This window comes from Polyodon spathula, chromosome 16 (assembly GCF_017654505.1).
Source record: "Polyodon spathula isolate WHYD16114869_AA chromosome 16, ASM1765450v1, whole genome shotgun sequence".
In the NCBI taxonomy this organism is placed as follows: Eukaryota; Metazoa; Chordata; class Actinopteri; order Acipenseriformes; family Polyodontidae; genus Polyodon; species Polyodon spathula.
The window spans coordinates 24,292,498-24,306,088 of NC_054549.1; the positions used below are offsets into that span (position 1 = coordinate 24,292,498).

Sequence of the window (13,591 nt, forward strand, 5' to 3'; positions counted from 1 at the left end):
TATTCCAGTATTATTTATCATGGGACCAGCCAAGGGGTTTTTCCTCTTCCTGGCTTTCATCCACATTTTTGGTTGACTGTTAGTTCACGCTGTGGTTTTATTGGATACTACTTGTGGGTGTTTCCCTGATTTGACTCCTGTGTGCAGTCAGAGGCTCCTAAATCATTAGAATGTGACCAGCAGCAGCAGATCACACTGTTGGATTTCAGTGCAGAAGTAGGTACATTTTTCTTGAGATATTGATAGTCAGACTACATTCAGTGGTGAAGGTTGCTAGCTAGTGCTTTTCGTAGCTCTGCAGATTACATTTTTCTTGCTAGTTAGACTGCAGAGCTGTGATGCTGAAGGATGCTGGGTTCATGACATGTAGAGGATTGATTGCAGCTTTGCTGGTTATACTGTTGGGCTAAAGTTGTGTGTCCTGAGGCTGCAATTCCTAGACCAACAAATTCCTCTCCTTCTCTTTTGTCAACACCTCCCTGCTGTGCAGTACAGCCAGGTTGGCAAGGTGCCTTCATCCATCAATTAGTGCCTGCTTCATGTTTACATTGCTGCTTCTCAAGAACTGCATAGCTTCACAGCCACCTCTGCCTCTGCCGGTGCCTCAATGTGACAGGAGGGCTCCAGTAAGGAGATGTAACGACCAGCTGAAATTAGAGCTTCTACTTTTTTTTTTTTTTTCCCAGCTCCAGTTGACTACATTGTGGGGAGGGTGGTGTTTCCTTGATTTGCAGTGGATGATATATGACCAGTGTGTGATTGAGAATATGGTGCCAGGCTAGGTGTTGATGAACTTTGATTCAATTTTTGTCTGCGTGGGATGACATAAAATGACCTCTATGTAAAAATGTAGGTATGACATCAGCTATGTCCTTGTGCTAGTCAACATTGTGGGTTTGTCTAGCTTGCAACCTGGGATAACATGAGAGCGTTCAGACTGGTGGAACACTCAACCTTCATTGACCTTCGATTTATGTACTGGGGAATGTGGTGTTTGTTCTCACTACAAGACACTTTAATGAATCCGATGAGCCTCGAGATGGATGTTCTGTTTTATCCACCAATATCCCTCCAATAAAAAATACATAAAAAACCTAAAAGGCCTGTCCTTACCAATGACAGCTGTTTTAAACTGAATAGCATTCATGCCATGGATACGGGGTTTCTAATGTAATGTTGTAATGCATCAACCTGTGTTTACAAAGTGCACCTTCCGACATATTGTTATTGTGGACTCTGTGCGGTTACGCAACTGTGAAGAGCGGCAGTTTTCTTTTTGTCTGCTTTCTGTTTCTGTCGAAAGAACGATTCAAGAGGGATGTTGAGGCAGGATGTGAAGGGATTATGAGAGATAAAGGATAAAGAATTGGCTGGGTTGTGACAGATGTGAGTCCTAGCCATCTGAAGTAACTGCACCCCAATCCCAGCGTTGTTTGTAGCAGAATTGCTGGTGGTGTGGAGGTCTAACCTGGACCCCCTCCATTAAAGTGTCTTCATTGCTTTTGGAATAATGTGGGAGATGTGTGTGTTTTGAGGCATGTGTTCTGTCTACACGGAAGGTCTTGCCTCTTTTTATATACACAATCTAATCAGATTCAAGCTACCTGCCTGGGGAACTGAGTCCTTGTAAAGGGATTTAATTCCAAGTGCACAGGTTTAGATCCATGGATTCTTCCAAACCCATGGAATTAAGCATGTACTATACACTGTGCACTGTCTTTGGATTGAAAATCAAAAGGATGGATTCTTTGTGCATGTAGTATTGGAGTTCTTAAAGCTCTCAAATGATGAGTGTGTGAAATTCTACTCTGAAGGTACAGCAAGGCATTGGGGATGGCATTCTTGCAAAGCCACACAATCAGATAAATAGACTCCTTTAAATGAGGATTACTTTCTTTGCTTCCTGGTCATGTATTGGGTATCGTAACATTTAAAACATTCCTCATCACTTAAACAGTTCTACATTGTCGGATATAAAAACAGCCAAACGAAATTGATGAGAGCAGCTCATTCTCATAATCTAGGCTTGAAAAACTGAAAATAAGATGTCAGACACCTATAAAAAAATCCCCCCCCCCCCCCCCCCCCCCCCCCCCCCCAAATTCACTTTTTTAATTGGCATTAAGTACTTTAAAAGTTATTTATTTATTTAGGGTTGTTTATGTCCCAGTTTTGGTGCAGTATTACTGTAGACATGCTCAATATTCAAACTGCCTGATTTGTTGGTCCCTACCTTTCTTTTCACACATCCACAAAATCTTAGATAGGCTGTGCCTAAAATTAGCTTGGTAATCCCCAGAATGCAGCAGCAGTCATCGAAATGAATCTGGAATGGTTGCAGCTTCTAATTCCACCAGACTGTCATCACAGCAAAGGGGCTTACTGGGGTCACCTCTCGCTGTCTCGCACTCTCTGTCTTTCTGTCTTTCCACTCGCTTTGACACGTGTCAGTCATCTGGCTTACGCCTGCAGTTGTCATTTGTGGCCTTGAGTTTATGCCTTGTCCAGGGGGATGTGGGAATGTTTTGAAATTCATCTGAGGGCTGCATTTGGCTAAGAGGGTCCTTGGGTTGTCCTTTCGTTTTTATAACCCATCCCATCCCCTCAAACTTCCCTCCTTCAAACTTGTGACAGCTGCAAATACCTCTGGAGCCAGCCTGCTGTAAGTGGCTAAGCTAGGAGAGGATAGCAACGTCAGCTTGTACAGCATTAAAAACACAGCTGAATAAGGTACTTTTAAACAGTTCTGTGACATCACCCTTTGGTCTTTTGGTTGATTCCACAAATGTTCTAACTAAAAGTGGCTATGAAGAGAAGGGGAGTGCGGGGCAGATGTACTGATTAACGAATCCACAGTTTGTGCTACGAGTCCATAGAAAACTGATTTGTCAATAAAACCACAGTTCAACAGAAAAGCGAATAGAATTTGTGAAACAATCATGTCAACAATTGGTTAATTCTAGTATTACACATTTCAAATGTAGCACTTAGAAAAGGCTATTGCGATTTTCAGTTTAGCATTTCACATTTCATATGGCTTTTGCATTTCTTTTGTTTAACCATTGGTAAAACAAGCTTACAGCCCACATTTCTCTTTTTACTCATTACTGCCCATTCCTTTCACCTTTTCTTAATGGTCTGTGTGAGAAATTTTGTATCTCTTTTATTGCTGTTTTCAACATATTCTTTATTAGGCTGTTGTATTTTTTGAGTAATGGTCTATTTGGTGGCAGTTGTGTGTGACACACCTGGGATCCTTATACAAATATATTGTATTGTGATTTTCTTTGCTGTGTATTGTACATTGCTTTGAGATCCATTTTGTGTGAAAGGCATTACATAAATAACATTTCATCTTAAATTACCACCTGCTTCTTTGGCTGAAGATATATTATCATTGTCTAACTGGGGGATCAGCTGCACAATTAAATCATCCTTAAACTCTTGAGGGTAAACAATGTAACCGAATCTGTTATACAGTGAGCACTCACATATCCGACCCTATATAGTGGTGGTTAAATGAGTGTGACACGTATCTGATGTTTTCATTTTGGCCCGTTGCAATCCCGGGAATCCCAGTCCCGGGATCCCATAATGCTAATTCAGATCCAGAAATCCCGGGATTTGTAAAGAGAATTTGGGATTGTATTAAGGGAACTCCATTGTGTTTTTACTCGCGATTTTTCATTGTTTCATTATGTGTGCTCCCCTGCTGCACTTTAGCTAGGCAACCAACCCCTGCCGCTGAAATTAAAACCATGAGATTTGAAATTGGCTTTAATGATGCAACCACTGTCTGTAACTACTCTGCTCAACATGGCAGAGAGAAATAAAAAAAAATGACTTTTATTGACAGTGACACAGAGGAGAAATTCAGCACATACAGGTAGCTGACAAAGAAATGGAAACACCTGGGTAAATGAGGGACACCAAGTATATTGAAAGCAAGGACTTCCACACAGATGTGACTCGTGTTAATTAAGCAAATAACATCCCAGCATGCTTAGGGTCATGTATAAAAATGCTGGACAGGCCTGGTTGCCTATAGTTATGGGTAGCATGGCTGCAAGAGACCTCAGTGACTTTGAAAGAGGGGTGATTGTTGGGATGTGTTTGGCAGGAGCTTCAGTGATCAAGACAGCTCAACTTGGTGATGTTTCAAGAGCAATGGTGTCTAAGGTGATGTCGGCATGGAACTCCGAGGGAAAGACATCATCAGCAAAGGGCAACAGTGGGCGGAAGCGCATACTCCAGGATTGTGATATCCGTGCATTGGAGTGCAAGGCAAAACAGGTCAATTGACTGCAAATTTCAACCTGGGGTGCGATCAGCCAATTTCATCAAAAACGGTCTGCCGAGAACTCCACACAGCGGGATATCGTAGTCGGGTTGAAGTGCACAAACCGCTCATCACACCTGGCAATGCACGTTTGAGAGTCCAGTGGTGCAAAAAGCACAGGCAATGGACTACCAAGCAGTGGAGAAATGTGAAATGGTCAGATGAATCATGCTTCACCATGTTCTTGACAAAATGACGAGTGCACGTGTGGCACAAACCTAAAGAACTCTACATCCCTGAGTTCTTTAGGTTTGTGCCACACGTGCACTCGTCATTTTGTCGAGAACATGGTGAAGCATGATATCCTGATATCCCTAGTATTTTTATGGTTTGTTGTATGGCTGTGTCTGGAAGGCGTTATTTTGGTGTTGGTTTATCCAAACTTGGCAGTTCTCAGACTGTGCAAGACATGCCTGTAGCGAGCAGAAGCAGTGTTCCTGGAAAGAGGGAGCGCTAGAACAGCTAATATATGTATTAACACCACACCAACATTCTTTATAAATCAATGAATAACAACTCCCAGGTCTCGCAAAAAAACTTCCAGTACAGTCTTTGAGCTAAGTAACCTTCCCTTGCAGTTTCTATACTGACATCACAGAACTGGAAATAGTTGCTGTGAAAATCTGTCTCCTTTTGAACATGTCTGCGTTTCAGAGTTCAGAAAGGGATTCACACTATTTGGGGTAGGGGGACCAGTTTGGGATCTAGCTTTTAAAGGGCAGTACATTGTCTTAGTTTAAAGATACGTCATTCTCCAACTTGTTATATAGACTTCACTGCCTAATAGAGGCAACTATTTTTCCCAAATTACTTCTTAGCAATAATCTCTGTGGTGTGGTTTTTATTTTTATTTTTATTATTTATTCTTTTTTTTTATTTGGTTTATTTTATAATGTATAAAATAATCAGTTCTGAGTGAAATTGTTTGTTTGTTTGCCTTCATTAGAAAATTTATAACTTGGCAATTCATTTCCTAAACGTTTAAGATAGATTTAAAATGTTTGAACTATTGAGAAGTCATCCATTAGAGTACTGCTTCTATTTTTATGGTCCACAACAATTTTCATGTGGGTGAGACTGTGTTGACAATGGTTTAACATTTAGGAATTATTTGAATCGTTTAACACAGCACGGGGTGGGGGGGTGGGGGGCGACTGATCAGAGAGGCTACCAAGAGGCCAGTGGCAACTTTGCAAGAGCTACGGGCTTTTATAGCCAAGACTGGTCAAAGTGCATGTGACAACAATATCCCATGCACTCCACCGATGTGGCCAGTATGGTAGGGTGGCAAGAAGGAAGCCATTACTCAAGAAAGCCCACCTTGAATCCTGTTTGAACTATGCAAAAAAACACTCGGGAGATTCTGTAGCCATGTGGCAAAAGGTTTTGTGATCTGTCTAAACTAAAATGGAACTTTTTGGCCTAAATGCAAAGCGTTGTATCACCCGAAGAACACAATCCCTACTGTGAAGCATGGTGGTGGCAGCATCATGTTATGGGGATATTTCTCATCGGCAGGGACTGGGACACTTGTCGGAATAGTAGGGAAAATGAATGGAACAAAGTACAGAGAAGACCTTGTGGAAAACCTGTTGCACACTACAAGAAAGCTGAAACTGGGACGGAAGTTCACCTTTCAGCATGACAATGATTTGACAAAGCTACACTGTAGTGGCTAAGGAACAAAAAGGTAAATGTCCTTGAGTGGCCCAATCGGAGCCCTGACGTAAATCAAATCGTAAATTTGTGGCATAACTTGAAGATTGCTGTCCATCAGCGCTCTCCAAAGAACTTGACAGAGCTTGAACAGTTTTGTAAAGAAGAATGGTCAAATATTGTCAAATATAGGTGTGCAAAGTTGGTAGAGACCTATCCCAACAGCCTCACAACTGTAATTGCTGCCAAAGGTGCTTCCACCAAGTATGGGGGGTGGAGACTTAACCATATATACATTGGCTCTCAAAAATATTCTCCCCCCCTTGGACTTTTCCACATTTTATTGTTTTTGCCACTGATCACACAAAAAAAGTCCATTATGTCAAAGTGAAAAATAAAATCTACAAATTATTCTAAATTAATTACAAATATAAAACAGAAAATAATTGATTGCATAAGTATCCACTCCCTTTGCTATGAACTTTAGAAGTCACATAATTAGTTGAATGGTGTCCACCTGTTTTGTAATTAAGGTGTTTCACATGATTTCAGGTTAAATACACCTGTCTCTGGGAGGTCCCACAGTTGGTTAGTACTTTTCCTAACAAAAACTATATCATGAAGACGAAGGAACATTCAAAGCGAATCCGGAATAAGGTTCTTCAAAAGCACCAATCAGGGGTAGGATATAAGAACATTTCCAAGGCATTGATTATCCCCCGGAGTACAGTAAAGTCCATTATTAAGAAATGGAGAGAATATGGCACAACTGTGAATCTGTCTAGAACAGGCTGTCCTCAAAAACTGAGTATCCAGAAGAGAAGGGCACAAGTCAGGGAGACCACCAAGTGGCTTATAGAAACTGTAAAGGAGTTGCAGTCTTCCACAGCTGAGCTGGGAGACACTGTGCATACGGCAACAATAGCCCTGGTGCTTCACAAAACTGGCCTTTTACGGGAGGGTGGCAAAAAGAAAGCCGTTGTTGAAAAAAACTTGCATCAAATCTCGGCTAGTTTGCCAGAAGGCATGTGGGAGACTGAGTCCAGGTGGAAGAAGATTCTATGGTCTGATGAGACCAAAATAGAGCTTTTTGACCTCAACGCTAAGCACTATGTTTGGCGCAAGCCTAACGCCGCACATCATCCTGAGAACACCATCCCTACTGTGAAGCACGGTGGTGGCAGCATCATGCTATGGGGATGCTTCTCTGCGTCAGGGCTTGGAAAGATGTGAAGATAGAGGGCAAAATGGATGCAGCAAAGTACAGAGACATCCTCGAGAAAAACATGCTGAAGTCTGCAAGAGACCTGGGACTTGGGAGAAGATTAATCTGAAAAGCCAGCTAAAGATAACCCCAGTACCGTCACAACCTACAGCAATGTCAACACTGTCAGTGATGTGAACTGGTCTGTACAGGAAAGAGTCCCAGCCTTCGCTGGACATGTATTTCATTCTGTATCCTGCTGAAAACCTCTGCAGGGCTGGGTGAGAGGTAGGTTTTTAAACATTTTTCCTGTGAGTGCTAGCCTAGGATGCATTTGGTAAAGCACAGATTAATATCTTGGAATAGCTATTGATTTGACTGCCCACAGCCTGAGGTGTATGTACAATCAAGGCATTGGAGCCTTGTTCACTTCTCTGTCAGACGAACTACAGACAAGCTTTTTTGTGTTTTGGAAATTAATACACAGTAATTGGACACAAGCCAAAAGCTGGGAAGCGCGCATGGGATAACGCAGTGCACGATTCACACTCGCGTCTGCAGAGGCAGGGCAGAGAGGATGGGTCAGGTTTAAAGGAGCAGTACTTCGTAAAGGTTTAAAAAGAGTTTGGACATTTTTACTATAGAAGTCTGTGTTGGAAATATGGGCTCAGTATCCTTTTTTAATTTGTTTTGTCAAGATGCACAGTAATATTCTAAGTTAATACTGTGTGTGTAGGGTGTCTCATTATTGTGAGCCTAATGATTTTCATTGTAGAGGTTGTTTCATTTCCAAGGTTGTTCTCCTACCATATGTTCTATGCACAATATAGGATGCAGTGGAGTTTTCACAAATCGTTAACGTGATTTTGAGAGGGGTGGGTGGGGCTTGTGTTATTGCTAAAATGTCCTTGATGTGTACAAACAAACAACTGTTTAAGGTCTGCTTTTCTGATAAAATAGAGAAGGCTGAATTACAGAACAGTGTGGTAGAATTTTTTTTTTTTTTACAGAAAGAATTAAAACTTTGGTCCAAGACAAGTGCAATGACTGTCATTTAGTTTGAAAGGAGAAACTGCAGTAACTGTAGATTTATATCTTTTAATTTCGAACTGGAAACGGTTCTCTTTTAAACTACAGTACAGTTTTGTATAAGTTTGCGTAAACACTTAAGTAAAACAGGTTTAAAAGGCACTGCTTAGCAAAAGGACACTCAGTACTGCATCTCCAGCCAAGCCCCACCCCTTGTTCACTGTATTTTTCACATACCTCTTCATAGTCGTGCATACTGGTAAATCCTGCACTGATCACTCATTTTATCACCACAGTCCTCAGTAATGCGATCCAAATCATTATTTTATTACTATAACATCTCAAAAAGCTCTGCAAATGTCTGTGATATTCTTTGCTTACTGGATGTGGAAGCAGCTGTCTTTGTTTGTGTCCGGGTGCAGGGGCCATGTGTATTGCTCAGATACACCCCCTTTTTTAAATTAATTAAAATTTTTTTTTTTGGGGCTCCTACCAGTCTCACTCGGCCATTGAACGTTTTTCTCTGCTTCTTCTGGAGAAAAAAACACTAGAGACCTGTGCTTGACGTCTTTTTGATGATATCAGACTGGAAAGGGAAAATTGTAATGTCAGACCCGGTGCGACATAGGACTGCAAAGGGTTAAGTGTTTAATAGTTATGGATGAAAATGGACCCAGCTCGAAATGAAATCCTTGTTTTATTTTTCGTTGCAGGATTGTGCTCCCTGAGCACAGTGAACCGGGATTGGCTGACTTGTGGGCAGCGTCGGGCTGGCTCCGCCTCCCGGCAGCAGCGTGCGATCCCAGCCGACGCCCCCTGTCCTGCGCGTCGGAGCCCATGCCCCCAGCACCCCTTGGCCTGTCAACACCATGTGCCTTTCGCAAACCATGGAAGTGGAGAAGCACGGCAAGAGCCAGGGCCCAGCCAGGGATGGCGGGGTGCTGCTGGAGCCCTTCGTGCACCAGGTGGGCGGCCACACCAGCATGATGCGCTACGATGACCACACTGTCTGCAAGCCTCTCATCTCCCGTGAGGAGCGCTTCTATGAGTCCCTGCCCCCTGAGATGAAGGAGTTCAGCCCGGAGTACAAAGGTATGTAAACAGGGCTTGAAACTCGCACGAGCCCTGCTGCGCCCAGTCCTGGGTTTCAGAACTATATCAATGAAATGACTACACACTAAATCTTCTGAATTGACTGATCACAGCATGAATGTGTCTCGCCCGAGTCTGTAGGTTTACTACTAGGAGTTTTTCATGCAGAAGAACAATTTATTTAACATCAAACTCCTAGCTCCTGATCATTTATATGATATACTTAATTGAAACTCCGGAAACCCTGACCCATTAAGATTACTTAAATAAAGTGTAACAGTTCCTTAAAGCGGTGTATGCAGGGTCAAAGCATGTCAATCATTAGGGAAAGCAGCTTATTGATTTGCAAGGCAAATGTTTTTTTTTTTCATATTCAAATATTTGTTCAAAGTGTTTTCCATTCTTCTAATTCTAGATTTTTAAAGAAGGTTAAACATATTAAACTATTAAAGATATAAAACAAGCGACAAATGTTGCAGTTAATCATGCCATAATCAGTATACTGATGAAGGCATTAACGAAACTTAGTAAATGAGTAAAAACTTAGTAAACTGTTTCCAGTTCAGTATTCACATTGATTCCAGGGTTCCAAATTAACGCCGGCCATGCAGCAATTGCTGTGGGTGCCTGTCACAAAGACGGCTGTAGTGGGTGACGCCAGACTAGAAACAGGAACCAGGAAATAAACAACAGAGAGGTGGAGTTGGGTGGAGCTGAGCGATTGGTTTCGGTCAGCATTTAATGAATGAACAGAACAGTAAATAAAAAGGTTGTAACAAACAAAAACACAGGAGACGGCACTTTCACCAAAATAAGAGACAAACAAAACCTACTACACAGACAAACACGGTGAGCTGATATTTTATTATTATTATTATTATTATTATTATTATTATTATAACCTCCGTCTCCTATCCCATTCTCCACTCACTGAACACACAACCCCGAGTGAGTGAAAACATGCAGCTTTTATGGAGCTGTACCGAGACTTGATTGCTAATCAAACATTCAATTGGAGTTGCGGTACAACTGCACGTGAATGAATAAAGTGCAATTCCCCGTGCTCACATATTATTACATTTTACTTGCACGTGAAGTGCTGTGCAATCCTCGTGCCTAAATACAAATATACATTTTAAACACTCGTGATACGCAGACCCGTGTACCAATGACTACATACCAATATCAACACACAACATACAACACAAAATATACACAGGGGAGGGGCACTTTGCCACAGTGCCCTTCTCAAGTACCGGAATGCCCATCCAAATATGTCTCTTCGCAGACATTGTAGAGACGTCCATACATACCAAATTAAGGAGTGTTTGGATCGAAACAATTGCATGGTGATGTGATTTGCTTGGTTAAGTCACATCTCACAGGGAGCTACACGCTCGCAGGCTCCAATCTCAGATGCCTGCTGCCTTGCCGCCCAACAGCAATGCAGTTAGCATTATATTCAAGGCATCTTTCAGCACTTTCACTGTACAATTAACAAAGTAGGCACATTTACATACACCTTTTTTAATTTTGACTTTTTTGTAACTGCTGGTTATAGCAAAACACTTTTGTTTTACTCATTCTTGTGTTAGGCCTATGTCTAGCTTTTAAACATGCGTTTTTGTCAAGTCTTGCTTGACCCTTGTGTTTTTATCAGGATGGGAACACATTCAAAACGTGTTCATTATGCGAAGGTAACTTGCTCTTTGTGAATCTGACTTTAGAGTTGCTGTTAAAATTTATTTTACTTTTGGCATTGACTTACGTTTAGTGGGCTTGGTGCTGTCTATGAATTTATTGAACTGAAGGCCATTTTGGCCTTGCCGTTATCAGGCTCAAGGATTACTTGATCTTACAATAGGAAATAGTTCCCATTTACCCATGAGTGGAACTTCCTCTAAAATAAAAAACAAAAACTCCACTCTCATGTAGTCTGTTTGTCCCAGATATAAATAGCCAGGCCCCCAGAAGCTCCGCATTGTTGGTTCATGACAGCAAGGCGAGAGGAATTGCTGTCCTCCCACAACAAAGGCATGCTAGAAATGGAAGCTGAAGTAAATCTAGTGCAAAGGAGGGGCCTCCGAGGGACCACTGCGTTCACGTGAGGTAATGTCAGCAATGCTTTCCAAAAATGCCCTTGGGCTTGGATCTTTTTGTATTCCCTAAACAACTATCCATAATTCAAATGTGAACGACATAGGTCCTTCTCTAGCTAGCATACCCAGCATCCAGGTTCAGAGCCTGTGCCATGCCTACCTTTCCATCAGCCAAACCCATCTGGGGTGTTCCTGAAACTAAAGGCTGAAACACACTTGCTAATACTAATCTATCATATTGACAGTTAAAAACAAGCCTGTTGTTGTGGTGAAGTGTCTGTGAAAGGGCAGGGTGCTGCCCCAGCAGCCTCTCCGTGGTCTTCAGACATTCTCGGATGTTACTGTGCAAGGGGTACTAAGCAGAGTCCACACCTGAGCAAACAGTTGTGCAACTTGGTTGCATGCAACTGAATCACTTCTGTGTGGACGTTTCTGCAACCAGCTGCAAGCAGTTGCACAACGGGTTGCTTACAGTACACACAAGCTGTACTTTCAGACAATGTGCTGAGCAATGTGTAGTGACATTTTTTATCATGTGCATGGTGGCGAAATATGATTGGTTGTTACAATCTCCTGACTGTTTACTTTCCTGTGGTTAAGAAGCAGGTACTGTTTTAAAAGATAACAACTGCATTCTCAGCCAAGGTCTTGTCCAGCGTTTACGCGGCTTTGCTTCTGCTTTTAATATCGCATTTAAAATAACTACAGATGAGATGACTATAACAGCCAGTTCTTCATCGGTAATTAGTGAAGCCATCGTTTACTAAAGATAATTGCAGATGAGGGAAAGAACCGACAGCACCAGCAGGGTCTGCGTAATCTCCAGAAAAATTAAATAAAATACACTCACTTCTAAATGCAGGAAACTTGTTGTTTAACTAGTCGCTCAGGTGTGGACAAAGCAGTTGCAGGCGATTTAAGTTACGCAATTTTGATAGCGATTTGGTTGCACAACTGATTGCTTAGTTGTGGACCCGACTTTAGTTTCAGTTTGGTTTCCCAAACTTGTCCAATTGTGGTAACCCGTTTTGTATTGGTGCGTGAATGCAGTTTCTTGTAGTTTTGGAAATAGAGAAGCCTCACTGCAGTGAGTAGGTTCTCCAGAGTGAAACAGTAATGCAACTAGTACGACATGCCAGCCAAGCGCCTATTATCAAGTTTTGCCCATTGTGATTAGACTTGCAACAGGAAGATTCAGCATAATGACGACATGTTCACAAAAGGCTGTAGCGGACATGTTCTCATTTTTGACCAAAGCTTCGTAGTTGTGTATTTTGCAGATACTTAGAGAACAGATAGAAACAATATGAGACTGTCTTACTACAGTGAGAAGCTTGTAAGGGGGTGGGGGGTGGATAGCAGGCTTCAAACAAGCCTGATCTTAGATAGTTTAGAAATGCAAGTCCTCAGATTAGCTCTACTGATTTGAACTGTGGAGAGAGAGATAAGGTGGTCTCTACAGTTTGCAGCGGGGTGTAATGGGTTTCCACTTAATTTACTGAATTGAGACATCTTGGTTTTGACTTGTGTGTGTACAGTAATTTAAGACCCGCACCCTTCTCTGATTGCCATTTTTCCTTTTGTCTTGATACACACTGTGTATTCTAGGGGTCAGTCGCAGACCCTATTGTTTGGGCTCATTGGATAAAACCCTTTGCAACCCTCTGCAAAACATATAAAAACAACTTGGCTGGAAAGGGCAAGAACAGTCCTATCCCCAAGCCTATGGAGCTGTTATAATTACTGTTAAATTAATTAAATTACTGTTAAAAACAACCCAGAAGAACAAAGCCTAATGTGCATTAATCACGCCTTGAGCCTGATTGCATTATTGTGATGTGTCTGTGAAAGGGTAGGTTGCTGCACAGCATCCTCTGGTGTCCAGACTCCTGCCCAGGGAGGAATTGAACCGACGTAAGAGTCGTCTCCCTTTCATTGTGGTGTTTTAATATAAAAAAATTACAATTAAATTCTAAAATAAAAAAACATTCAAATAAAATAATTATTCAATAAAAAAATAAAAAAAAATTATCAAATAAAAAATAAAATTCAATTCTAATAATAAAAATTGTTTTTTTTTTAAGATAAGATTATGTGTAACTACAGATTCAAAAACATTCCTAAAAAATTATTCATCATGCCACGAGGCTGACATCACCCAAGGAGCTTCTC

The 13,591-nt window shown here is 41.6% G+C and overlaps 1 protein-coding gene across 3 annotated transcripts in view; it reads left to right on the top strand.

The window, feature by feature from the left end:
• The window catches only part of LOC121328227 (mannose-1-phosphate guanyltransferase beta), a 63,474-nt gene that overhangs the window by 3,732 nt on the left and 46,151 nt on the right, over window positions 1–13,591 (top strand). For all 3 annotated transcript variants that reach the window (XM_041272776.1, XM_041272777.1, XM_041272778.1), the window contains exon 2: window positions 8,942–9,320. In XM_041272776.1, the coding sequence (XP_041128710.1) occupies window positions 9,098–9,320 (223 nt within the window). In that variant the 5' untranslated portion in view covers window positions 8,942–9,097. The remainder of the gene's footprint in view (window positions 1–8,941; window positions 9,321–13,591) is intronic.